Source organism: Crinia signifera, chromosome 8, assembly GCF_055691185.1.
Source record: "Crinia signifera chromosome 8, ASM5569118v1, whole genome shotgun sequence".
NCBI classification, from domain to species: domain Eukaryota; kingdom Metazoa; phylum Chordata; class Amphibia; order Anura; family Myobatrachidae; genus Crinia; species Crinia signifera.
This window is the reverse complement of record NC_139224.1, coordinates 60,969,356-60,995,827: the sequence shown is the minus strand read 5'-3', so window position 1 is coordinate 60,995,827 and position 26,472 is coordinate 60,969,356. Positions and strand designations below refer to the sequence as shown.

General features: G+C 41.6%; 1 protein-coding gene across 1 annotated transcript; it reads right to left on the bottom strand.

The window, feature by feature from the left end:
* Window positions 1-5,619: 5,619 nt before the first annotated feature.
* On the bottom strand, window positions 5,620-22,795 carry TOMM22 (translocase of outer mitochondrial membrane 22). Its single transcript, XM_083156540.1, has 4 exons — window positions 22,523-22,795; window positions 20,348-20,466; window positions 18,161-18,278; window positions 5,620-6,036 (listed from the first exon to the last, which is right to left on the bottom strand). The coding sequence occupies exons 1-4, from the start codon at window positions 22,610-22,612 to the stop codon at window positions 5,974-5,976; spliced, it is 390 nt and encodes a 129-aa protein (XP_083012666.1). The 5' UTR covers window positions 22,613-22,795; the 3' UTR covers window positions 5,620-5,973.
* Between the last annotated feature and the right edge of the window lie 3,677 nt (window positions 22,796-26,472).

The window sequence follows — 26,472 nt, the reverse complement described above, 5'->3', positions numbered from 1 at the left end:
TTTGTAAATTTAAAAGCCAACCGTGAGCCTGCAAAAACTTGATGGCTTCTGCCAAGTGACTCTGTAACCTTTCCTTGCCTCCGACTCTGCTTTGAACAGCAGGTCGTCTAAATACGGGATCACAGTGATTCCCCTCACTCGGAGCACCTCCGCCATTACTGACATTATTTTGGTGAATACCCTTGGCGCTGTAGCCAGACCGAAGGGCAACGCCTGGAATTGCAAATGCAGGTCTCCTATCGCAAACCTCAATAGAGCCTGATGTTCTGGATGGATAGGCACATGAAGATATGCGTCCTGGACATCCATGGACGCCAAAAATTCTCCCTGGTCCAGGCTTAGCAGCACAGACCGTAGAGATTCCATTTTGAAATGGTCTACCCACAGATGGAGATTCAAGGATTTTAGATTTAGGATTGGTCTGAAAGACCCGTCTGGCTTGGGCACCAAAAACAGAGTGGAATAAAACCCTTTCTTCCATTCCGCTCGAGGGACCAGGATAACCCCACCTTTCTCTAAGAGATTGAGCCGCCCCCAAAAGAGCAGCACGGAGCCGAGACACCTTCGGCAGTGGTGTAGGAATGAATCTTCTCTGGGGAAGACCTTTGAAGGGAATTTTGTAACCCTGGGATACAATGTCTAGCACCCAAGAATCCCGGTCCAACAATGCCCACGCGTCCCTGAACCATCTCAGACACCCCCCCACCTTGACCACCGCTGGGAGATTCCCCAGGTAGTCATGCGGAGGGCTTGTCCTCTCCTTTGGTGCTCGGTTTCTTATGAAAGGAACCGAATTTAGACTTTGGGGCCTTGCCCCTGGAGGACTAAAACTTTCCCCTAAAAGACTGTCCTCGAAAGGACGCACCCCCTCTAGGGGAGGGCCAAAAGGACGGCCTAAAAGCAGAAAACCTTGAGGTCTGCTTAGCTGCAGGAGCCGGCAGGAAGGTACTTTTGCCTCCCGTGGCCTGCTTAATAATCTCTTCCAGTTCTGAACCAAACAACAGCTTTCCTTTAAAAGCTAATGCCTCTAAGGCCTTCTTTGATTCATTATCCGCCTCCCAGGCTTTAAGCCAAAGCACTCTCCTGGCATTGACGGACACTGTGGAGACTCTGGAAGCCATTTTGAGAGCTTCCTCCTCAGCCTCAAGCACATACTCCGCAGCTGCTTTAAGCTTCTCAGCAAGCAACAACACACATGGATCAGCATGTAAAATAGTACACAGGTCATTGGCCCACACAATCATGGCCTTAGAGACCCAGGCTGATGCTATAAGAGGGGGTAAAGAGTAGCCCACCCCTTCAAATATTGCCTTGAGGTTACCTTCCAGCTTTTTGTCTACGGGGTCCTTAAAAGCTGCCCCCCCCCCCCCTCGACTGGTAGCACAGTAGCTTTTGATAGCCGTGCCACAGAAGCATCTACCACTGGAACTTTTTCCCAGAGGTCTGTATGAGCCATAGGCATGGGGTATAGACTCAAAAATCTCTTAGGCATCTGCAGCCTTTTATCGGGCATTTTCCAAGCCCCTTCCAATAAATCCTGTAAAGCTTCATCCGCAGGGAAGGTAACAGTCTCCTTACGCTGCCGTTTAAAAACACCTTTTGCAGGAGTTTTATCCTCCACAGACAAATTCAAAGCCTGTTTAACAGCAGTAATCAAATCCTCCACCCCTGAGGCCGAGGAACCCTCAGAATCATCACCCTGATCCCAGGGAATGTCTGTATACTCTCCCATCTCTTCAGCAACAAGCAATGGCACTGAAATAAGACCTTTTAGGGGTCCCCACAGTGTCACCATCAAATCTGTCTAAAAAATCATTAAACCTGCTGATCCCCTTAGCAGTATCCTGCATGACCTGTAAGAAGCCAGGATCTGCCTGGGTCAGAGGCAAGGAGCCAGAGGACTGCTGAGATGATGACATAGGTCTCTATGAAGCTACCAACACATCACCCTGCCTGTCCAGCAATTGCACTAAGGCATTCACAGACCTGCCCAGGGCACTAGCCCACGCAGGCTCCGATTGCTCTACCCTCTGGGGTTCACTCCCCATGGGTCTCACAGCAGCGCAAGTAATACACAAGCCCCCCTTGGCCATCTTCTCAGGGACAAATTTCAGTGTACAAACACTGCAAGCGCTCAATGCATTAAGGGCTCCCTCCCCCAAAGCCACAGACTGTTGCTCAGACATGATGTAAAAGTAACACAGTCACAGCGCACACTGTACAGGCGTTTTAATACAGAGTCAATGTACTCAGTCACTTATCTGTCTGAAGGCTTCAGATGTGGGGAAACGATGCCCAGGAAATCCAATCACTCTGCCAGGATCTGTCAGCCAGCTCAGCTCCGCTGCAAGCGTTCCGAATGGCGCCAAAACAGAGTGAGGGAAGAGACCAAGTCCCTGCTGCTGCGGGGTCCATGACTTCTGGCGCCAACCACCCCCAGACAGCCGCTCCCATTGCAGGATCTCCAAGTTCCAGTGTTTCTTCCTCACCTGGGGACCACTTGGAACATGCCTGTAACACACTGCTGTCCTCTCATATAGGAGCTCAGTGTGTAAGCTCCGCAGAAAATGGCCGCCGCCATCATGGAGCGCCTGTCCCCCATGATCCCCACCTAGCGTGAAGCCGGTTTCAGAGCGCTCCGGAGCCCAGGCAGCTTCTTAATAGAAGCTGTAAGCGCTGCACAGGGAGACCAGACAGCGTCTCCCCTGTGCACAGCGAGCTGACAGGACGCGCTTCTGTCAGCTCCTGCTGCACTGTCAGGATTCAGTGAGAATCCTCACACGGTGCCTACCTAGCTAGTGTAAAAGTTAATAAAATAAAAAACTCCTAACTTTAATCCTTCGGCTGCTCCGGCAGCCCTTTAGAATAGCACCCACTCCAGTGGGCACCTAACACGAACTGAGGAGTCTGGGATGCAGAAGGGAGGAGCCTACCCTCCAAAAGCTTTAGGATAGGTGCCTGGCTCCTACGGACCCTCCTACATCCCAATGTTGAGCTGTGTCACCAGGACCATTGAAAGAGAAAAATTGGAATCTTCTTTCTCTCCATGTGCCTCTGGGTTCTGGTTCTAGAACCCAGAGGCACATGGAGAGAAAGAAGATTGTTTTTATCTGGATATGAAAGAAACCTTTATGAGAGGATTACCGCTTTATATCAAGTAAGCATACATGGAAGCACCTTTGGGGCACCTCCGTGCGTGTTTCTGTGTAATTTCCGCAAAGATACCTTGATGAGCTTGATTCACACCCTATTTATGTAAGCTTTGATGAAAGTTTATACTTACTTGGAAACGCACGTGGTGAACACCTAAGATTGTACAGAAGCAACACGAGCTAAAATGGAGGAGAATTTTTTTTTATGGAAGCCACTCCCCAAATGATAACTTTCATTTAATATACTTACCTCTGGGACTAATCACATTGTTTCTTATATTATCTTGTTTTTTTATGTCATCGGAATGCTGGAGTTCATGGACATTCCTCGTTACAGTATCGAATGGTAGGATGCATAATATTTAATATTTGATCCCATTATTGGGGCGCTTCACTATATTTTTTACCTTTTGTAAACATATAGACAAGCCTGATGCATTTTGGAATGAAGTTCTGTGGACCGATGAGGTTAAAATAGAACTTTTTGGCCGAATGAGCAAAAGGTACGATTGGAGAAGGAAGGGCACAGAATGTAACGAAAAGAACCTCTATCCAACTGTTAAGCATGGGGGTGGGTCAATCATGCTTTGGGGTTGTATTGCAGCCAGTGGTTCCGGGAATATATTTCACAAGTAGAAGGAAAAATGGATTAATTAAAAATTCCAGCAAATTTTGGACCCTAACTTGATGCCATCTGTGAAAAAGCTGAAGTTAAAGAAAGGCTGGCGTCTACAAATGGATAATGATCCTAAATACACCTCAAAATCCACAGTGGATCGCATCAAGAGGCGTAAACTGAAGGTTTTGCCATGGTCATCAATCTCCTGACCTCAACATAACTGAAAATCTATGGATAGACCTTAAAAGAGCAGTGCGTCACAGACAGCCCAGGAATCTCAAAGAACTGGAAGACTTTTGTAAGAAAGAATGGACGAAGATACCTCAAACAAGAATTGAAAGACTCTTGGCTGGCTACAAAAAAAGCGTTTACAAGCTGTGATACTTGCCAAAGGGGGAAGTACAAGGTGTTAACTCTGCAGGGTGACCAAACTTTTGCAGACGCCATTTTTTGTTTTCTGTTATTTTTAAAGTGTAAATGATGGAAATAAAATCAAACATTTTTTTGACATGTTATAAGAATTTCTTATCTGTAATTTGATGCCTTTTGGAGGTTTTTCCATCTTTCCTTGGCTTCTTTTTGCACATTACTTTCCATCCACACTGTATCTGCACTGATCATTTACTATCTGTAACACCCTCAACAAAAAATATACAACTCAATGGGGCAGATGTATGAAGCCTTAACAAGAGATAAATGCAAGGGTGATAAAGAGAGATAAACATCCAGCCAATGATTGCATGTTCTGAGCAGGGTTGGGTGAGGTCACTGAACATTATCCTATCATGGTGTATGCTCTAGACCAGAGGTTCCCAAAAGCGGTCCTCAAGGCACCCCAACGGTCCAGGTTTTAGGTATATCTATGGCTCAGCACAGATGATTAAATCATCCTGAGTTCCTAATTAAGTCACCTGTGGCCAAGCATGGAGATACTTAATACCTGGACCGTTGGGGTGCCTTGAGGACCGTGTTTGGAAACCTATGCACTAGACCAGGGCTGGGCAACACCGGCCCTCCAGATGTTGATGAACTACACATCCCAGCATGCCTTGCATCAGTTTCAGCATGGCCACATAGCAAAACTAATGCAAAGCATCCTGGGATGTGTAGTTCATTAACATCTGGAGGGCCGGTGTTGCCCAGTCCTGCACTAGACAGTTTGTCTTGGAGTTTAAGGCTTTGCTTAGGACACAGGTTCTCAAAGTCAGTCCTCAGGACACCACACGTTACAGGTTTTGCATGTCTCCTCATGCAATCAAGTGAAATAATTAGCTCACCTGTGGATCTTTCAAAACACATCATTGAGCAATAAATACAATAAAAAAAAAAGAGTTTTATCCTCGAAGATTTAATATTTTGAAAATAAAACAGGAGACACAAAAGAGCTTGAAAGTTCAGCAAAAAAAGCCCTTTAGTCTGAAAGATATTATAGCTATACAATTAAAAATGTGAACCAGGAGCGCATCTCTACTGTGTGTCTCCATGCACGGAGCTAAAAAAAGAAAAAATAAACTACACTACACTGGATGTAATGGAATGAGAAATATTTAACCAGATTAATTATATGAACCCTATAGGAAGATAATTAGATTTTCAATAGTGGCACAAGATAAGAGACCCCCTCCCCCAAAACTTTTATACTAGACAGAAGCAGTCATGCAGGCATTTCTTCTGAAGAGGTAATATGACTACACTTGGCTCCAGTTGTTGGTCAGCCTAGTGCACTATTTCTTTACAGAGAAGAACAGCAACATTTCCAGTCAAACAGCAGAAAGCTCTTTAAACTTCAAGCTTTACACTTACGCTAATAAACAGATCAATGATTAAGGTCCAAAATAAGTCAATACCTTGTGAGGCAAAAACTAAAATATTTATTTAAACCTTAAAGCAATGAAAAGGCACCTGCATATGATACACACACAGACATACAATCTTCAATAAACAGGTGTACCAATGTCTTTCTCGCTGTGGCAATGGAATGAATGTTGGGAGTGCACCAGAACTTTGCCTGGGAACAGAGTGCTATAAACCAACCGACAGGACCAAGTACTGCCCATGTTCCCATTCCTTCAGATGGTGGCATTCCATGCTGGGACTGGAGAGGGATCACTCAGAGCACAGAGAGAGGCGGGTGGCTTCCAATTTCCTGTTCTCCCAGTCATCAAAAAAAAAAAGGAAACAAAGACTTCATGACTGTAGAATCTATACTTTCCCAGGGAGTGGAGCAAGGGAACCAGACATTCCTGTAGATGGTCCTAGGAGTATCTATGTAGTGGAAAGAGAAATGGATGCAAAAATTATATAAAAAAAAAAAAAAAAGTTCCTTAGCAAGCACGTCATGATGAAGATACATTGGATTTACTATACAGATTCACATGCAACCTCAGTATCCCTCAGCTGTTGCAAGTGGATTGCAGATAAAGGGGGAAATTTACTAAAGAAAATTTGTAAAAAATAGGTGTATTTGTATACAGAAATACACTTATTATTGACATTTACTATCCCGAAAATACAGCAATTCGTATTGATAGCACATCAATACGAATACAAATTGCCGTATTTTCGGGATAGTAAATGTCAAAAATAAGTGTATTTCTGGATACAAATACACCTATTTTTTTTTACAAATTTCCTTTAGTAAATTTCCCCCAAAATGTCAGCAGCCTAGAGATGAAGGAGCTTCTTCTTTGCATATATATTCCACAGAACCCATAAATACACATACGCAGAGGAATTCTCACTACTGAGGAACATCTAAAAATGGCAACCTCTGTAAGATGCAAAATATTGGCTAAAAATGCCAGCGTTGCTCACATTTGTTATATAAATAATAAAAAAATAGGATGGGTAAAAAAATTAAAATAAAATAAAAGGATTATATGGTACTTGTCTAGTTTCACGGCGGCAGATATATCGCATGCGATTTGCATACGATTCCATGTGCGATGTGATTTAGTACCTGTTCACAACCCAACTATCCACTACGGATAGTGGGGTTGTTAAGTTGGAGTTGATTTTGGATAGTGGGGTTATGAACAGGTAATAAATCGCATATCGAATCTTATGCAAATCGCATGCGATATTATATTTCCTACATAAAGGTGCCCATACACGCACCGGTATGTGTGCTGTGCGTTTTGTACTTTATTTCTGCCCTGCGATTTTGGCACTTGTAGGGAGATGCGATGCGATGTACTGTACTTTGCGGGTGCGATGCAATGAGATGCGATTTTAGCCACTTTTTTTTTTAAGTACTAATGGGCATCGCATGTACTGATGCGATGCAATGAAGCACAAAAAGTACTGCCTGCAGATACTTTTTGTGCTTTACAATATTGTACCTGTGGGGACGCACATCGCATCCCCGCAGCTACACGGTGCGATTATCGCACATGCGATGCTTTTTGTACTTTAACGCATGCGATAATCGCAGCGTGTATGGGCACCTTTAGGGAACCATTACAGGTCATTATGACGAATAAAAACGTTTGTTTGACAAATTTTCACACCCAATTTTAACAAATTCACTTGCCACTCAAGGGGTAGAAGTATGCATCCCCTTTATGTATTTCAGTTACTATTTATTGTATTTCACATTTGTGCAATGAAAGCTTTTCAAATATTTTAAGAATTAATGTGAGTGACTGATATGCTTAGCACATTCCTAAACTACAGCTTCATCATGAAGACCATATAACCTTTAATTTGAAGGGAAAGGGATTTGGGAATGCTTCTGCACCAGAGGTATAGAGGTCCGTTCTTTGATCCCCAAATATCAGTTTCTGGGTTAAATTACGGTATAACTGGAATTGGGGGTGCTGCCAAAGACAATAAATCAATACAAGGAGAAAAGACAGAAAAAGGATTGTCTTTTTTGCTGGCGCACTTAAAGAGAAAAAAGAAAATGATACATAAAATATACCTTTTAATCTTGTATTAATTAAAACCGTTTTACGTGAAAATATAGACCACAAACAAACATTAGACAGACACTGAGCAGTAAAAGTGAGAGGCACGTTTTGTGTGAATAATTGAGGGTGTTAATTACACAGAATGATTCAGTACCCCAGTACTATTTGTACAAATAATAGGTGCTGTCAAATTCCTCTATCATTAATTGATCCACTATTTTTATTGTAGAGGTGCACTAATAGTTATGCGACTGTGTACACTCTACACATTGGTGACATGCTGCTCTATTTGCAGATACACTGCTATGGCAGCCGTGTGACTAAGTGTGTCACCCACTCGTGTGGCACTTGTAGAGATCCCTAAGGTGTGCTGCTTTATTTGCAGATAAACTGCTTTGGCAGCTGTGTGACCAGAGGGTATTTGGATTAAATGAATTAACAAGTGATATATCAAAGAGTCTCTTCGGCGCACTGGTATATGTTGCTGTTTTATTCGCAGATAAACTGCTTGGGCAGCTGTATAGGCCAAGGGGTATCGGGGTTGGCAAGTGGTGCGTCAAGGTGAGAATTTCATTGGTGAGCTGATATGTATTGCTGGATTTACAGATGGGCTGTTTGTTGAATAGACTGTTTTGGCAGTCCGCATATATGCGCTCTATTTCCAATTGGGTTATACAGTCCTAAGAAGAGTTGATTTCCTTGATCTGTATTAATATGCTGTTCTTATTTGGCAGGTTTACAGATGGGCTGTTTGTTAAATAGGCTGTTTTGGCAGTCCGCATACAGTATATGTGCTGCTCTGTTTCCGTTGTTTATTAGTGCACCTCTACAATAAAAATAGTGGATCAATTAATGATAGAGGAATTTGACAGCACCTATTATTTGTGCAAATAGTACTGGGGTACTGAATCATTCTGTGTAATTAACACCCTCACACAAAACGTAATTAACTATTCACACAAAACGTGCCTCTCACTTTTACTGGTCAATGTTTGTCTAATGTTTATTTGTGGTCTATATTTTCACGTAAAACGGTTTTAATTAATACAAGATTAAAAGGTATATTTTATGTATCATTTTTTTTTTTTTTTTTTTCTCATATAACCTTTAAGCCAGGAATGAATAATAAAAAGCACCACTTAGGTGAAGGCTACAAAATTATTTCTAAGCAGAATTCAATTATTTTATGATGACCTATGCCTGATGGAGCAAACTGTATGTTGCTCCAATCAAGTGTATAGATCGGCTTTGTTGTGCCCAATACTTTAAATGGGTTTATCTGTGCCGAGAGCACAAAAAGCGATGAGCATCCGGAGGCAAAAGAAACATTTGCATAATCTATATCCTCTGAAATACTGTCATTTTGTTCATCTTATAGAATTGTCAGAACACAATTTTCTAGAAAATGTTGTTCTTCAAAACAAAGCAAGCAGGTGAGAAAGTGACTAGTTTTTGCCAGAAAGCATAAAAGGGAAACTGAGGAACGTTGCATGGTCTCTGAGAACAAGAGATTTTGAATTTGAACGTTAGGCGTTTTGTTTGGCTCCAACTTAGCACTGTCCACCATTAGTAGAATATTGGTGAAAATGACAGCTATAGCAAGGGGAGGACTACTTATGAGACGATAAAAATACTTTTCGTCCTGGCCAGTGATAACGTTATAGTACTTAACATTATATATTTCTTATATCATATTAGACTTGCTAGCCAGTATTAAGTATTGCTTAAATTTTATTGTACCTATCTCTCTTCAGACTGCTGAAACAGTTAAATTCAAATGTATCTCTCTCTAAGTCTAGTTTCCATTAGAAAAACTAGACATTACTGAAAATGGGCCCCTTTAATGTAAACCAAGATAGTACAGGAATGTGAGACCTCATATGTTTAAACAAAAGACGTATGTTCTACTTAGACGTACTGCAAGAATCAGCATAATATAGAAGCAACTCCCAGTCTATAGAACTTCGCTCCTTTAATGGATATAAGAGATACCATTAATGTTACGTATTCTTACGTTACTCAAGTCAAACCAAAGTTTTAATTGTTAACCCCACCTTAAGGGGTGTGTTGTATATGAATATGCATGTTTTTTGTAATGAACACTCCTTTATGGGAGTAAAGAAATGGTGACTTTATGTATAAAAAGGCAACAGCTGATATTAAAAACACATCTCCTTCACCATCATCTGTCTGACGGTCAGCGTAACTGTGTGGTGTGATGTCTAAAGTACTTCAAACTATCCTGGGGTTCAAAATACAAGCCATCATTTGGGGATCTCGTTCGGGATTGAAAATTTGAAGGAATAGAACTGTGTATTGTTCTCTGCTGAAGCTACGTTACATATCTGAGTGAGTATAATCTGTTTTTAATTATAAGACTGCTTTGCTCGCTCAGATATGTAGTAAGCAGAGTGTAAATGTACATTTCAGTTCTTCCTTGTAGACTTCATTATTATAGAACCAGAAGTACTTCGATATCACACAACATTAAGTATAGCTGTAATATTCTTGTACTGTGTTTGTATTGTCATTGTAACTATGTGTGTCTACTGTGTGTCAGTAACTGTATGTTTTATGTTGGATGACTGGACGCCATCTTCACGAGGCGTGACTGATGATCGATAAACACTGAGTATTACTTCTGGTTAACGCTCAGTTGAAAAGATCTAAAGCGTATTTGTTTGTTTGTCTGTTTGTCTGGTAAACACAATATAAGTCATAAGGTGTAACAGTGTTCACAAGACTGTTAAGACTTTGATAGAAGCTGTAATAGGCAGGACCTGGCTTTCATCAAAGACTGACCCTGGCAGTCAGTTTGAACAAATTAGGATACAGCCCTTATGAAACTAAGTGTGTTTTACGTACATGTTAAGTGTTGCCTGATTGTCTGTCTATGTGTCATTTAAACATCAATAAGCGTAAGGTGTATATAAATCAAGACAGACCTGGGACCACCAAAGATATTTCTACTTTGTAGCCTCTTATAAAGGCTAGGAACTGTCTCTTTGGTGATTACCTGGTCAATTTCATCTTGAAAAAGCCCTTATGATATAGTGTCTTGTGTTTATGTAATCATGTCTCATAATGTATCACATGGAACATGTTCAGAATGTAAATGCAGCATAGTTCTAGAATTTATTTTACCTGGCCTGCAATATAGAGAACCAAAAGTGCTTGCAGTAAAACCACAAGCACATTTTAAAGTACAAATGAAGAAATTGATATTGACAGTGTGCAGACTTTGTTAAGTGATCAAACAAACCCACACTTTAGCAATTGTTATAAGCAGTGGAGGAAGTGCTTAAACAGAAATAGACAACATCAGCACTTTGCATTAAGGACACAACATGCTCTAGATCATATTTAAAGTGCTCAGAACAACTTGCCTGCCCAGGTTATGAAAGTGGTGTTATATTATTGTCCTGATAGGTGGTTATGATATTTTGACTTAGATTGAATACAGGGAACTGAAAGCCGCATCTATATTAAACTTCAGCCAATAGGGCACAGTATACCTTTCTGCACAACATTACACACCGCTTTACGCACGTGGATATAGGCCACACCCAGAGGAAGTAATTAATCCAATGGGAGTGAACGGTGGAAGGATAATGGAGCGCTCCCCTAGAGGTTGTGGCAGAAAGGGAAGGTAAGAAATCGATCAAATCGATCGGTTTGATTTTAAGAAGGGCTAATTTTTCTAAGGATGAAATTTTAAATCCTGTCGCATGGAAGCAATTTCAAGTGACGAACGCTCATTGGCTACAGAAAAAAGGTTATATAGATACAGTTAATATATGGCTTACAGTGTCACAAGAATTAGATGATGAGAAAAGAAAAGTTAGGGAGTTGTAATCACTTGCCAGGACATAATGCACCACCACAAGTAGATAATCAGGTAGATAATGCACCATTTGTACACCAACCACCACAGGTAATTGAGCAACCCCAGGCAGTTAGGGGCCGAACATAGAAGAACTAGACTTGTTCGCAGCAGGGGCCACCACACCCAAAACCACAATTACAGCAGCAGGTAGAAATACAACTGGTATAGCCAGGTCAGGCATAGGGACTGAGGAATTGTATCCAACTTCAGATTTGCAGGCCCTTAAAATTGAAAAGTATTGTCCACAGAGGAAGTGTCCATTATGTGTGTTTTGTATACCAGAAGGAGGCACAAAATGTCCTAATTGTGGGAATTGGGTAGGGTCAGAGGTTTCTTTGTTTTTCATGTGACCCAGAAGTAAGAACTGTAATAAGGCTAAAAGATTATAACTAAAGTCCACCCAAAGATGGGTTATCTGAGGCTAGGACACGCAAGCAATTAAGAATAAAAATAAGTATCGTAAACAAAGACAGACAGTATAAAAATCCAGATAAAAATAATGGCAACCAAAGTAACTATAAGAAGAAATTAAAGTTTTGTTTTTTATTTAAAAATCCTAGGAATAAATAAATATGTGCCCAGATCAAATAACTGATCTGAGAAAAAAAAAAAAAAAAAAAAAAACTTTATGTTTGAAAGTCTGTAAGTTGGTAATTTTGGAAAATATCCTGGCCAGGAGAATAAATAAATATTTTAAATTTTCCCTATATTACCAATGAGCAGAATCAAATGTACAGTTTTGTGTTCAAAGTAATGAACTAAAATCATCAAGTTTGTGACATTACATGTGTGTAATGTTTAGTGTACATTTCAAATTCATATGTATGCAATTATGATCTTTGCATTTGGTGAATTTTAATACTAAAGTGTATATGAACATTCAGTATTTAACATTTAAGCACGTTAAGGATTTAACTGACTGCATGACAGCCAAAGGTCACGAAAGGTTACGTAGCTGCAGTATGTAACAGTGAATGTCTTTTTATATTCAATGCATAGGACGTCGACAACAGCTGCTATTGTAGTACGCTAGCTAAAAGAATCATTTTTTAGGATTGAATGCACTAACTTTAAAATTGTTTTTTATTTTTATTTTAGAAATCTGATCAGTATTTAAGTTGTATGTTTTATTTGTTTTTTAAAACAATTATGTGACAGTAACATTTGTTCTTTGTCTCCTTAGTAGAAGGTTAAAGATACGAGCTGACTGCTATTTGCTGTTCTTTCTTTTATAGAATCATAGCAAACTTCAGTACAATTAAGTGTATTTTTTTGCATATCAGATATTTCTTATTTTTCATTGGGTATTACTACTTGAATTTTTCCTTAAAGTAAGAAAATATGTGGGTACATGCACACATACTCAAACACATGTGTGCATTTAATAAGAACTTAGTATTTGAAGGGAATGTTATACTTCTTTACTATGACATTATTTGGAAATTAAGTTTTTCGTTAAAAAAATGTAGTGCTAAGATAAACACAGTTCCTTTTGTTGTTCATATGTGACTATGTTATCTTTCATAGCCTAATATGAACAATGATACTTTACTGGAACATTGTTGCAAGCCACAGAGTGGCTCATTCCTGTTTTGGATATTTCGTTAGAAATTTTATGTTCTGTGTTTAGTTTGTATGGTCTCTCCGGATTAGTTTTCTAGGTTTTGCATTAATTTTTGGGGTTTTACCTTATTCAATCGTTCTTGTATCTGTGAGCACAGTTGCTCCTATGGATCTATAGTTTAAGTGTTCTGTTAGGCTGCACAAGTGTAGCTTGTGTGCTCATTAGTGGACTTTATAGTCTGTTTTGTGTCATTTGTGGGTATAGGCAGTTTCTCTCTTATCACCTTACAGTCTCCACTGCTACTTTGTATCAAATATAAATCCAATATATCCAAGGACTTACTACCTCAAATAGAGGCTGTATGCGTTTCTCTCCCAATCATCTATTACAGATTCTGCTGAAGATATCCTCCCAGACTGGATCACATCCCAAGTACCGGACAAGCTGTGGTCTAAGGGGAAGATAGACACTGGCAAGCTGAACGTACAACCTGTCCAACTGCAACTAAAGTCAGGAGCAGTGGCAGTATCCGTAAAGCAAAATCCATTGAATCCTGATCAAAGAGTCGCCATCACCAAGCAACTACAAGCTTATCTACATTCCGGCATCCTTGTTCAATATAGATCCGAATGGTCGACGCCTTTGTTTTACGAATAATTCATGATCTAAGAGAGGTCAACAAGAGACTGTTAATTAATTGTCCCATTGTGCCTAATCCATACACCTTGCTGAATCAGATCCCACCATCAGGGGCCTGTTTTACGGTGACCGATTTGGCAAATGATATGCCTATCACTAAAGACTCTCAAGAACTGTTAGCTTTTACACATGATGGCAAACAATACTGCTGGACAAGATTGCCTCAAGGGGGCGCCACTAGCCCCAGTGACTACTCTGAAGCAATGTCACTGGTTCTCCAGGCTTGGAGACCCGTTTACTCAGAAGAAACTCAGCTTATCCAGTATGTCGATGACCTCTTGTTAACTACAACAACTCAAGACAAGTGCCAGCAAGAAACAGTGTCTCTGTTTTAAAAGAAAAACTACAGCTCTGTAAGCAAAAAGTTGTCTTCCTTGGACATTGTATCTCTCAAGGCATCAAACACCTGACAAAAGACAGGAAGAAGCTAATACTACAAGCTAAAATACCAAAGACTGTTAAACAAGTCAGGTCATTTCTAGGCCTGGTGGGCTACTGCAGGGACTGGATACCTCTTGCATCAGTTTACATGCAAACATTATACAATGCAATCAAAACAGATGGTCCACATCCAACAGATGAAGAAATGGCTCAAGCAGTTCAGCAATTAAAGTTGGCCATTGCCTCTTCAACTGCCCTAGGCCTACCAGACTATTCTAAACCTTTTACCGTGTATTGCCACAAGGAAAAAGGACATGCTTTGGGAGTGTTAACAACAAAGCCACGGAACAAGACAAAGACCTCCTGCTTACTATTCCAGCAGGCTTGACAATATCATTCAAGGATCACCTACATGTATTAAAGCTGTAGCAGCGGCTGCTGTATTGAAGGATAAGTGCATAGACATTGTTCTTAATCATGAACTAACCATACAAGTACCACATGCTGTAACAGAAATCCTACAACAAGCAAGAACCAAACATCTTTCAGCAGCTAGACTCACCAAGTACGAAGTGTCCCTATTGAGCGCACCCAATGTGACAATCAAGAGGTGTCTCACTCTAAATCCAGCAACGCTTCTCCCCGCCCTGTTGCCAGAACAGAAGGAGTATGAACATCAAATGTTCAAAAGGAGGGAGAATGAGAAAGAATGAGGGAACAAGCACCTTCTGTCAGCACAGTATCGTCTACAACAGCCCAGAGAATGGAAGTAGATGCAGAAGGTGACGGTGAGGAAAAAGATGAAAATACTTGTACTCAAAATTTTTCTCATGACTGTCTTGCTTTGATGGAACAAGAAACCCAGACATTGCCACACGTCCAAGATATGCCCATACCCAATGCTCATTACGAACTATATGTTGATGGGTCCAGGTACTATGAAAATGGCACACCCTACACTGGATATGCCGTCACTACCGACACTGAAGTAGTAACTTCTGGAGCCCTACCAGCACACTTATCAGCACAAGCAGCTGAACTTGTGGCCCTTACTAAAGCATTGGAGCACGCAGAGCATACAACAGCGACCATTTATACAGATTCCAGATACAGCTGGAGAGTGACAATGGACTATGTGTTGATCTGGAAAAAGCAGAGACATTTAAAACAGTTACAGGTAAACAGATACAACATGCTGACCTCATTAAAAATAAAACTTTTTCAAGCATTAATGAAGCCATACAAAGTTGCCATCATCAAGATTCAAGCACACACAAAGAATCAAACAAAAGAAACAAGAGGAAACACTCTTGCAGATGCAGAAGCTAAGAGAGCAGCAAAAGCCCAGCCAGTAGGAAAAAGACACAGATTCTACAGTAGAGAACAATCCTCATCATCTCCAGCCAGGAGATTGGGTATATCTCAAAAGACACGTTCGGAAATCACTTGAGCCCAGATTTGATGGTCCATTCCAGGTTCTACTGACTACACCAACATCAGTGAAGCTAGAAGGAAGGGATACACTCATCCCATTGTAATCAATTACGAGTTAAGTTTGATGATGCAGTTTGCTGAAATGTTATTGGGGCCCAAATCAGATAAAAGTCTATGGGGATGTATTATGTGTTTGGCAACCACAATAGTGGCAATAATATGGTTATGTACAGTACTAGAGGTACCAGATTATGCTAATAACAACAGTACAGTACAAAGCACCTCCATAGTCTATCCCAGACCACATTATGTGAGAAAAAGGGAAGTAGCAAACCCTGATCATGAATGTAGAAATTTACTACACATCTCAAGGTGTATTTGTGAGTATTGTAAACAGTCACCTGAGGAGACATGTATAGAATGGTGTAAGGCCCCTACTGGAGAAAACCGAAATATGTTGTTGCAATTACATAATTTGGTAGGGAATGCCCTTAACACTACAAACTGTTGGATCTGCTCTCAAGGTCCTACCTCAGGAGGAGGAGAGTGGACATTTATTCCCATCACATATGAAGAATGGGCACTATTTGAAGATAACCGTGCAGATAGCGAACCATTCAAAGCATCAGTAAGCCAATACTTACGCAAGGAATCCCCTAAACTGCTAGCACACCTAATTACCCCAAATGTATCTTTTTGCATTGATTTTAAGAAAAAAACAAAGTGAAACCATACTTGGCTTTAATAATTAAAAAGATTTCCCCCTCAAACACCATATGATGATAAACCTGCACTAAGGGAAATAAAAGAAGCAGGGAAAAAGGCAAGAAAGCTAATCTACACACCCTGGCATGAGAGAATGGGATTTTTGGACCTATTTGAGTCAAAATCATATTATAGAGTTGAATCACTTGCAATGTTATTAGATAACATTACTGAAATATATGATAACACCTTCAGATATGTAGGTAGAAAAATCCAAGAGGTAATAAAAAGAACAGTTACAACACAGATTAGTTCTGGACCATTTAACGGCACAGACAGGAGGCTATTGTATGACCTTATATACTCAGACAGGAATATTGTGTTGTACATTTATTACCAATGAGACTGACAATGCTCAAGAGACAATAGAAAAACATATACAAGAGATAGAAGAGGAAAAACGGATTTATGCCACTGAGCATAATACACCTGACACTCTAGGAGGAAATTGGGGCTGGCTATCATTCTTGAATCCATCCACATGGTTTTCGGGAATCAGTGGATGGTTTATGGGAATTCTCATGTTCAGCCTAAAAATTATAGGATTATGCATACTGGTTTATATTGTTGTCAAGATATTGATGTGTGTTTTCTCTGTCTGTTTGAAACAGTGCCAGTCTGCAATAACTACAACCAAGTTCAAACAACTCATATCTGGACGGACACAGAAAGCAGAGGATCAGTCTATTCCGATGGATGTGAGCGAACGGCCAGTTGCCCTCTGACAATGGGGAGAAGCTACCTTGTTCTCAGGGCGATAACCCACTAGAACCATCTGATGTGACTAATCCTTAGCATAGTTAGGCAGTTTGTATTGTAAGATGTCCGACCACTATGAGTTTTTTCTTACATTTATAATAATTTTTTTTGTATGTTTTGTTTACTACTGTATGTAAACAATGTAATCTCAATTGTAATGTTTAATTATTATAAAAAGGAGGGAAAATGATAACGTTATAGTACTTAACATTATATATTTCTTATATCATATTAGACTTGCTAGCCAGTATTAAGTATTGCTTAAATTTTATTGTACCTATCTCTCTTCAGACTGCTGAAACAGTTAAATTCAAATGTATCTCTCTCTAAGTCTAGTTTCCATTAGAAAAACTAGACATTACTGAAAATGGGCCCCTTTAATGTAAACCAAGATAGTACAGGAATGTGAGACCTCATATGTTTAAACAAAAGACGTATGTTCTACTTAGACGTACTGCAAGAATCAGCATAATATAGAAGCAACTCCCAGTCTATAGAACTTCGCTCCTTTAATGGATATAAGAGATACCATTAATGTTACGTATTCTTACGTTACTCAAGTCGAACCAAAGTTTTAATTGTTAACCCCACCTTAAGGGGTGTGTTGTATATGAATATGCATGTTTTTTGTAATGAACACTCCTTTATGGGAGTAAAGAAATGGTGACTTTATGTATAAAAAGGCAACAGCTGATATTAAAAACACATCTCCTTCACCATCATCTGTCTGACGGTCAGCGTAACTGTGTGGTGTGATGTCTAAAGTACTTCAAACTATCCTGGGGTTCAAAATACAAGCCATCACCAGTGATAAAAATGTGCTAAAGAAAAATAAATAAATTTTGAAGCCATGATTTAAGAAAATAGCAACCTTTGATTATGAAAGCCACCCCCATTCAAATGTAAACCTCCTTATAAATTACATTCAATTTCGTTATCTAGGTGTGAAGACATAAATTAAGTTTCTTTTTCTATTTTGGAGTCTCTCACCTGTCTCTGTTGTAACTGCTGCTGTTGCTCCATCTGCAATTTCTCTGTCTCAAACACTACTGGCAATACCAGAATCATGAACGACGTGGTTCCTATCCACAGCGCCGAGCGAGAAAAACTGCAATAGAAACACAAGACAATATATGAATGCAGTACTTAGAAGCATGCATATATAGATAGGTGATATACACGTAACTGCACACACGACACTGGTAACTATTCAAGTCGGATAATATATGCTAAGCTGCAGTTTACCAAGTTGCCTGATTCAGACCCAGATCCCTGAAAACAGCAGATCACGATTTCTGGAGATCTGCACATGCTGGTAAAGTGTGATTGCCTCACGATCACAGTTGAAGTGGCAATGGGGGACATCATCGGACCGTTGCGGGGGCGCGGGCAAAGAGTTTTGTGGGATCGGTCCAAACATGGCCAGCTAGGCTACGCAGCCAGTGATGTGGGAGTGCTTTGCTGTACAGCAAAGCGCACAGTTTAGTGATGAGCCCGCAATACTTGTGATATTTAGCAATACTGCAACTAGATCTGAATGAGGCCCCGTATGCAATCCTTAGCAATACAAATGCAAGAGGAGGTGCACACCACCTACTCCCTGTATGGTGATTGCTAAAACTGCGATGCTATCGCCGTTCTAGATAAACATCGGGACCTTCAGTCGCAATGGTCATCTGCAACTACAGCGAGCTTACGCCAATACAGAAGGATGGAACTTCCATTGAAACCACCACTAATATCAATGAGATACAATTGCAGGGCTCCTAAATACACACAAAAAAAGTCAAATTATTGCAGTTTTATGGAGTGCTTAACACCCAAGGACATAATGTCAACTTGTAAATAAAACAATTTTATATTTTAGACAAAAGTCTTCTATCTCATGCAATAACACCTAATTGCTTATTCCTAATTATCAGTGGACGTTTTGGAGATTGCATGAGTTACAGCTATGCTCTTTCCTGGTAACCAGTTTATGAGTGGAGTTCCTCCCAATTCATGACTGAACCAATCTTTAAGTTTATGGCATCTTTGTCTAACCAGAAATGTATCTAAAGTGCATGTTACTTTACTTAGGGCTTTCCTCTGGTAGCATGGTGTAAAACAACATTTAATTAGTTGGCTGGGTAGCTCTATAAGAAACATAAGTGATTTAATGAGCCATCCAAACACACTGTAGTGGCCATGTGTATTTACACATGCATAACTTCATATCGAAGGCCAGCATATGCTACTGGCAAGATCAACCAGGTAGCTCTTCCTCCTCCACTCAACATGCAAATGGCAAACTCCCAAGTGACACCAAATAAGGTACCTGTACTGTCACCACAAACTACAGTGGCAGAAGCTGTTTACACTACTGGTGTTATACCCCTTTCACACAGCGCAGAGAACCGAGGCAACCCAGCGATCCTGGCTCCGTGTGAATGTCAGACCTGGGTCATGATTAAAATGCTGCTCAGGAGAACTTAAAGACGCCACCTCCAAGCACCCTGTGTGAGTGGTGACGGCCTGGGTCCCAGTGGCGCTGTAAAATGGGTAAGTATATCAGAAGCTCCGGCTGTGTTCAGTACCCTGTGTCAGAACCAGGGCTTCAGTGTGAAAGGGGTATTACAGAGCCACTCACCTTGTCATAGTTCATCCACCGACATTAAATAACTAATTCTGGCAGAAATTGTGTAATTATCAAATACTACTAGCAGTCAAGGTTGGATTGAAAGGTCAATACGTTTAATTATATATTTGATACATGCTCCACAACCAGAACACAAAAAGTAATACATTATGGGACGCACTATAGGTAGAATATATTATTCATATAATGGGTGAGTCAAACTCATGAATACAGTAAGGTATTGTCAGATATGATATATTCTGATTAATGCCATCCTGCAAAGAATGGCTTTAAACGTACAGCTGACTTGGTAGACAAAACTGCATTAGTTCTGCCTGGAGACCCTTCATTTACCCCGGGTCAAATTACCAGGTTGCTGAACCCGGGATTTTTCAATTAACCCTTTCACCCCACACACTGACCCAGGTCGGACTCGGGTTATTTGTGCGGTGTGAAAGGGGTATGAGAGATCCTATTTGGGTCATATGTTCACATGCTTTCTCCTTATGGAGATTTTGCCGTATGGGTGTCTGAAATCTATTATCTAGTTAGGTACCTACCTATAAAACTTCTTGGCTGCACAAATGGAGTAGTCAAATGTGAAGCCTGCTGCATTACGTAAACTGTCAGGAAACATCTCAGTCAGGCCCCAAAGTCTTTCTGTTAGTGTCTCATCCAGCTAGATAAAGGGAAGCAAAAAGTTACATATTTTCCAAACCCTAAAGATAAAACTCAGCATACAATTAACAATTCAGTATTTCATTCTTCTGTTATTTCTTTTATTACCAATTTTGTGGTTGAGAGTTGGGTAGGGGGCACTGTCAGGCTAATAACAGGAACTGCATTTTAGACATTAACTAAATGTACCATAAATAATGCATAAAGCGAGAAATTGAGAGCAATATTGCCTAAAGCAGCCCATACACGCTGTGATGTGGGCTGTGCGTTATGTGCTTTGTGGTGCGCGCTCCCGGAGCACCTCATCACACAGTACAAAAAGTATGTGCTTGCACATACTTTTTTTTACTTCATTTTCATCACATTGCATGCACAACGCATGCACAGGCAATGCGATGTGATGCGTGCTAGTTAAGCACCGAACGCACGCCCGTATCGCAGCGTGTATGGCCAGCATTACACCCAAAAGTGTTTCTTATAGTCACACCCTGCCATCCTCTGCTCTGCAGGAATAAAGTTTCCTTTCAGTACAATGAAAGGATTAGCATCAAATACTTTAGATAAATATTCCCAATTCTCAGATTAACAGCATTACAAGGCACAGATTTAAAGAGATTTTAAATTGATTAAGCAGAAAAGAATTAACAGCTGTACAGAGAAGTGAGTTAATGCAGCACAATCCCCAAATTGTGTGTGCAGCAGTGACAGGCACGCTAAAGGTCTTCTAATTAAATTCAATTAATTAAACTAGATTACGTATCGAGCTGGGACTGATGTTAAGCTGGCCATACATTAGAACGAACAATCGATTATATGTGCTAAAAACACATAAGATCTGAGTGTGACCACATAAGATCATAGGAGCGACCTTTTGACCAGCATTGTCATCGTACCTATATACCTCATGATGTGCATACAGTCGATCAAATGATCCGTCAAAATTGTGCGTTCGGGCCTAGAATCGTTCTGATGTATGGCCAGCTTTAGTTCGTAAACACTCTGGGGTCAATCCTATAAGCCACACATTACTTTTGGGTGCGAGCAATTGTATGGTAGTGCCGGAATAACAGATTTTACCCCCTTAGATCTGTGTACAAAAATCTACAAACCCAGGACGAGAAAGGGATGCGATTTAACACGTTATCACAGTGAAGACTTTCTCCTAGCACATGGAAGAAAATTAAACTGTGCATGAACTGTAGGGACAATGCACATCTTGGTGTAAGTTGGACAGATCCAGGCTGCACGCGCAGGTGAAAAAATGTTTAGCAGGAGTGCCATTGACCTGTAAACAGCATTGCATCCTATTCTAAATCGTGGGTACACCAGGGGAACATCTATTCAGACTGATTTCTCGTACCCAGCATAGGCTAGATGTCAGTCTTGGTACTAGTGGTGGTGACTGCACATGGAAAAGCAGTGGGCGGTATAAAGGGTATGGGTATAAACCGGACCCAGACAAGACCCTGCACCGGACATCAAACTCTACATTCTGGAGCTTGTAGCGTCCTGTCACCAGGGGGAGAATAAAGCCTCCCTGTATGGTCCGGCATGTAGAAAAACCCGGAACCGTCCGGACCACACAAGAGGCTGTAATCTCCCCTTCCCCATGTCCCTGGTGAAAGCTATCATCGGTATGCCCCCAGACAAGACACCCCTACTCTGGAATGCAGATTTTGATTTCCGGTCCGGCGTCTTGTCCGGGTCCAGTTTTTACATAGACCTGATATAAATGCATATTGTTGCATCATTCTAATGGCAAAATATTAGAGTTCTGTATGCAGCTGGATATTGACCAGCTGCACCAACTCAAAGGACCAATGTGTGCACTGTACAACAAACCACAGCATGCATTAAGGCCATACAGAAACGACTGGGTCATGACAATGAGCTGCATGCTAAACAGACACAAAGTCATTTGCAGAGCAGCCAGCAAGTTAGCTGCCTCAAGGCCAGGCCGCCTGACAATATGACATAACTGTAATGGGGACAGCAACCTGACTGACATCTCATTGCTGTGCCCGCAGAGAGCATCCACACGAACACCCGGACCTCACCTCCTCGTCATCTTCCTCCTCCTCTTCGGTGTCCGGGTTCCTGGCCTCGCTGATTGAGGTCTCCAGAGCTAGCTCGGAAGGGGAGGACATGTCTGCTCAGCGTGCGGGAACACACAGGGGTCAGCCGGCAGGAAGGAACTGGGTAATCGGAAGCGCCCGGCACATCACCATAGAGAGGAGACAGAGAGGCCGGCACGTTACCATAGAGAGAGGACACAGACATTGGGCGGCAGAGAGCGCTCTCTGCTGTTAGAAAGATTAATCTGTCATGTGTCATCTGTCTGTCAGATGTGGAGACGATTTGTTGTAGGAAACTGCATCAAATCTGAACGGAATCAATTAATTAGTAAAAATCACCCATTTATCAACGAGGTTTGGCTATTTAAAACTTTTTGCATATGATAAATGGTGCTCCAGCCAATCAGCTCCTAAAAGACAGTTGAAAGCTGATTGGCTGGAGCACCAATGAGTTTTAAAAAGCAAAAACTCAGTTGGTAAATGGGCTTGTAGCAGGGTTGCCTACCTGACCCTCTCCTTCAGGGATAAAATGCTCTGTTCCTGGGCTTCCCTGGTAATGTAGGATTGCCATCACCTGTGGTGAAACTAGGGATGGCCATCGACCATCGATGATTCAAAATCATCAATGGTTCATAGCCGATGTTGAATACTTTTGCCATAGATGGGGGAGAACCAGATGGTTTCCCTCTATTGATGGAACAGCAAAACAATGTTTTTCTTTTTTCTTTTCGCCCCTGACACCTATGAAGCCCCGCCCCCCATGTTTTGATTGGCCCACAGGCCAATCAATCAAACACAATGGATGACCATCGATATGTAAAAATATCGATGGTCATCCATTGCATCATTTAGCACTATCGATAGCCAGTTGCAGAACTGCCATCGATGGCAACCATCGATGGCAATGGCAACGATGGCCATCCCTAGGTGAAACACCTTTGTTATCAATTACCTAGCTCACCACAGGTGATGGTAATCATACTTTGCCAGGGAAGTCCAGGTAGGCAACCCTGGCTTGTAGTAACATACAGTCGGTGACGCAACAAGGTCAGAACAAAACCATTGCCTGCAATTCTTGGTTGTCAACTGTACCTAAATTGTATCTATTTGTGTCTCCCCAAGAAATGTGTTTTAAAATATATTTGTTTTCCATTTATCAAGAAGTTTTAGCTATTTAAGACTTGTTGCGTATGGTAAATGGTGTTCCAGCCAATCAGCTCCCAACTGTTCTTTTTCAAACACATGACAGGAGCTGATTGGCTGGAGCACTATTTATCATACAGTCTTAAATAGCTAAAACTCATTGAAAAAGAAGCCCCCTAGTTTTCAAGATCCATTTTTGGAGGTTCTAATTTATTTGGTGGGCATACAGGGCATGGATGAGTATTGATTCAGACCTAATGGTATGCTATGTTTTTTTCTTAATTAGCAATAAAACCTTGTGGCGGATCCCAGTGCAATGCACCGGGCGTACCTCCAGTAGTTCGGTCTCAGAACTACTCCAAAGAACAGCCAATATTAATACTATAGCCTGGGGCTGGTTATCACCAAAGAAGAGGGATAACTAGCAGTATCTAACACCAGGCTGGCTGTCAACATTATATTAGGCCACCTCACTGGTGACAGGTATTGTGCATAGTCATGTCCCATTTAGCCCCGGAAGCCTTTATTTCATTGTGCAGGCTTGTTAAACTGCAAACACCAACATCCCCATGGCTGCCAATAGTTACTGTGCAACATTTACTCTGATAGTATGACTATAGAAAAAGAGAGAAAGAGGCACACACAGTTACCATTTTATGATCGCACATGTAAAGTAGATGAATTATGCATGAAGAACAGGGGTGGGCTGGGCAGGGGGGCAGGGTGCCATGTGTCCCCCAGGCCGCTTTATCAATTAGTGTGTCGGGCCGGCTAAATATTGAAAAGGGCCCTGGTGGTCCAGTGTATTTAGGGTGGCAGCCGCAGCTTCTGCCGCCCGCAGCCCGGCTGCCATTGTTCAGTTACTCGTCTATGTTCAGGGCCGGCGCTCCGCCGCAGCGCGCACTGGGAGGAAGAGGAGGGACAGTGTACGTCAAATGTTCCTTTCTCTCAGCTCCTCCTGCTCCAGTGCCGCTGGCGCTTACCTACATGGTCCTGCCCCTCAGGAGCTTGGCTGTCAATAGCGGACAGCTTGTCGGGTGCCGGGTACTGCAGGCGCAGAGGAGCAACCACAGCTGCGTGTCCCCACACAGCAGCCCACAGCTCCTGCCTGCACCAAGTCAGTGATGGCTACCAGAGATGCCTGCCATCGCTGCTATCCCTTCGGAGGACACACGCAGGGCAGGAGCACATAGGTGGGTTGCTGCCAGGTGAGAATGGGGGAGGGGGGGGGTTGTGTTCCGGGTGTGGGTTGCCACTGCTTGAAAAGGGGGGTCCTGTGTGTGGGTTGCCGCCAGATGAGAACGGGGTGCAGATCAGAAAATGGCAGTCCCATACCCCCCACTGAGGACCCTGGCAAGGCGGCGCCCAGGTTACCAGACTCCAAGTGGTAGAGCAAGGCAGCAACTCAGTGAAAGTAGACAGTCAAAGTCAGGCCCCTGGAGCAGGCAGCGCAGCAACTGAGACTTGGTGGCGTTCCATTATGTAACCCCTGGCATCGAGCATGCAACCCTTGGCATCAAACAAGAAACCTGTAACAACGAGCATGTAAGTAAGCAGCACTTATGTTTCATAAAAATGTAATAGGCATTATGGCATGTGGTATCATATGTAATGAGCATTACAGTGTGACATAATGGGGGAAATTTCCTAAGCTGTGTACTTCAAATGTGATGTTGCTATGGGCAACCAATCAGAAACTACTTATTTATTTAGCACCTTAGAAGATAGTAGACAGGATCTGATTGGTTGCCCATAGCAACATCACATGTGAAGTAGAATACACATCTTAATAAATTCCCCCCAGTGTGTAATGGGCATTACAGTGTGATACAATGTGTATTGGGCATTATGGTGTTTGGTATAATGTGTAATGGGCATTACAGGGTTTGGTATGTGTAATGGCCATTATGGCACGTGGTGTAATATGTAATGGGTGTGTGATGTGTAATAGTGTAAATTTTTGGCACGCACTCTTCCTGTTTTTGGTTTACACTTTTATCCTGGCTCCTACATTAACATAAAATTTGTTGAGTCCTGGCATAATGTCTAATGATCATCGCAGTGCCTGGCTTAGCCTGTAATGGGCATTACAGTGTGTGGCGTAACATGTAATGCGCATCACAGTATGTAGCATAACATGTAATGGGCATCACAGTGTGTGGCATAGCGTGTAATGGGCATCACGGTGTGTGGCATAATGTGTAATGGGCATCACGGTGTGTGTCATAATGTGTAATGGGCATCACGGTGTGTGGCATAATGTGTAATGGGCATCACGGTGTGTGGCATAATGTGTAATGGGCATTACGGTGTACTGCCAGAGTAAAAAGTTTTCAAAATTTCACAGGCCTGCAATTATCTGCAAATCCATTTGCAATCATTTACCATTAAATAATTTTCCTAGTGTGTGCAGTCTCTGTGTAGCCCAGGACTTACTCCGGTGCTGCAATAGAAACCGGAATGGGGCCGGAGCTGACGTCGGTCTGTGACTGTTACTTATGGGCCAGTGCTCTGGACTTGCCCCCCAGGCTAAAAGTTGCCAGCCAGCCCCTGCTTAAGAAGGCCCCCAAAAATACAGTTTGATCATTTGAATTTTTAGTATATAATTAACCAATTCAATCTGTCTCAAAATGTTGTTACATTTATAAAAAAAAGAAAAGGTCCCTTGGTAAATTGCCATTCGAGGCACCTACCGAACATGGATTACATGTCTGTCTTGAATTACATAGTTTGATATATGATTTGTTTATTTGTCAGAAATAGCTAGCCTATGTACAATTGGCCGGTGA

Coding starts and splice junctions, on each gene's coding strand:
- TOMM22 (XM_083156540.1), bottom strand. CDS start 22,612: ATGTCCTCCCCTTCCGAGCTAGCTCTGGAGACCTCAATCAGCGAGGCC. Junction 18,279..20,347: donor GCAGCCAAGAAGTTTTATAG/GTAGGTACCTAA, acceptor TTTCTATTGCAG/TTTTTCTCGCTCGGCGCTGT. Junction 6,037..18,160: donor AGCAGTTACAACAGAGACAG/GTGAGAGACTCC, acceptor TCCACTACATAG/ATACTCCTAGGACCATCTAC.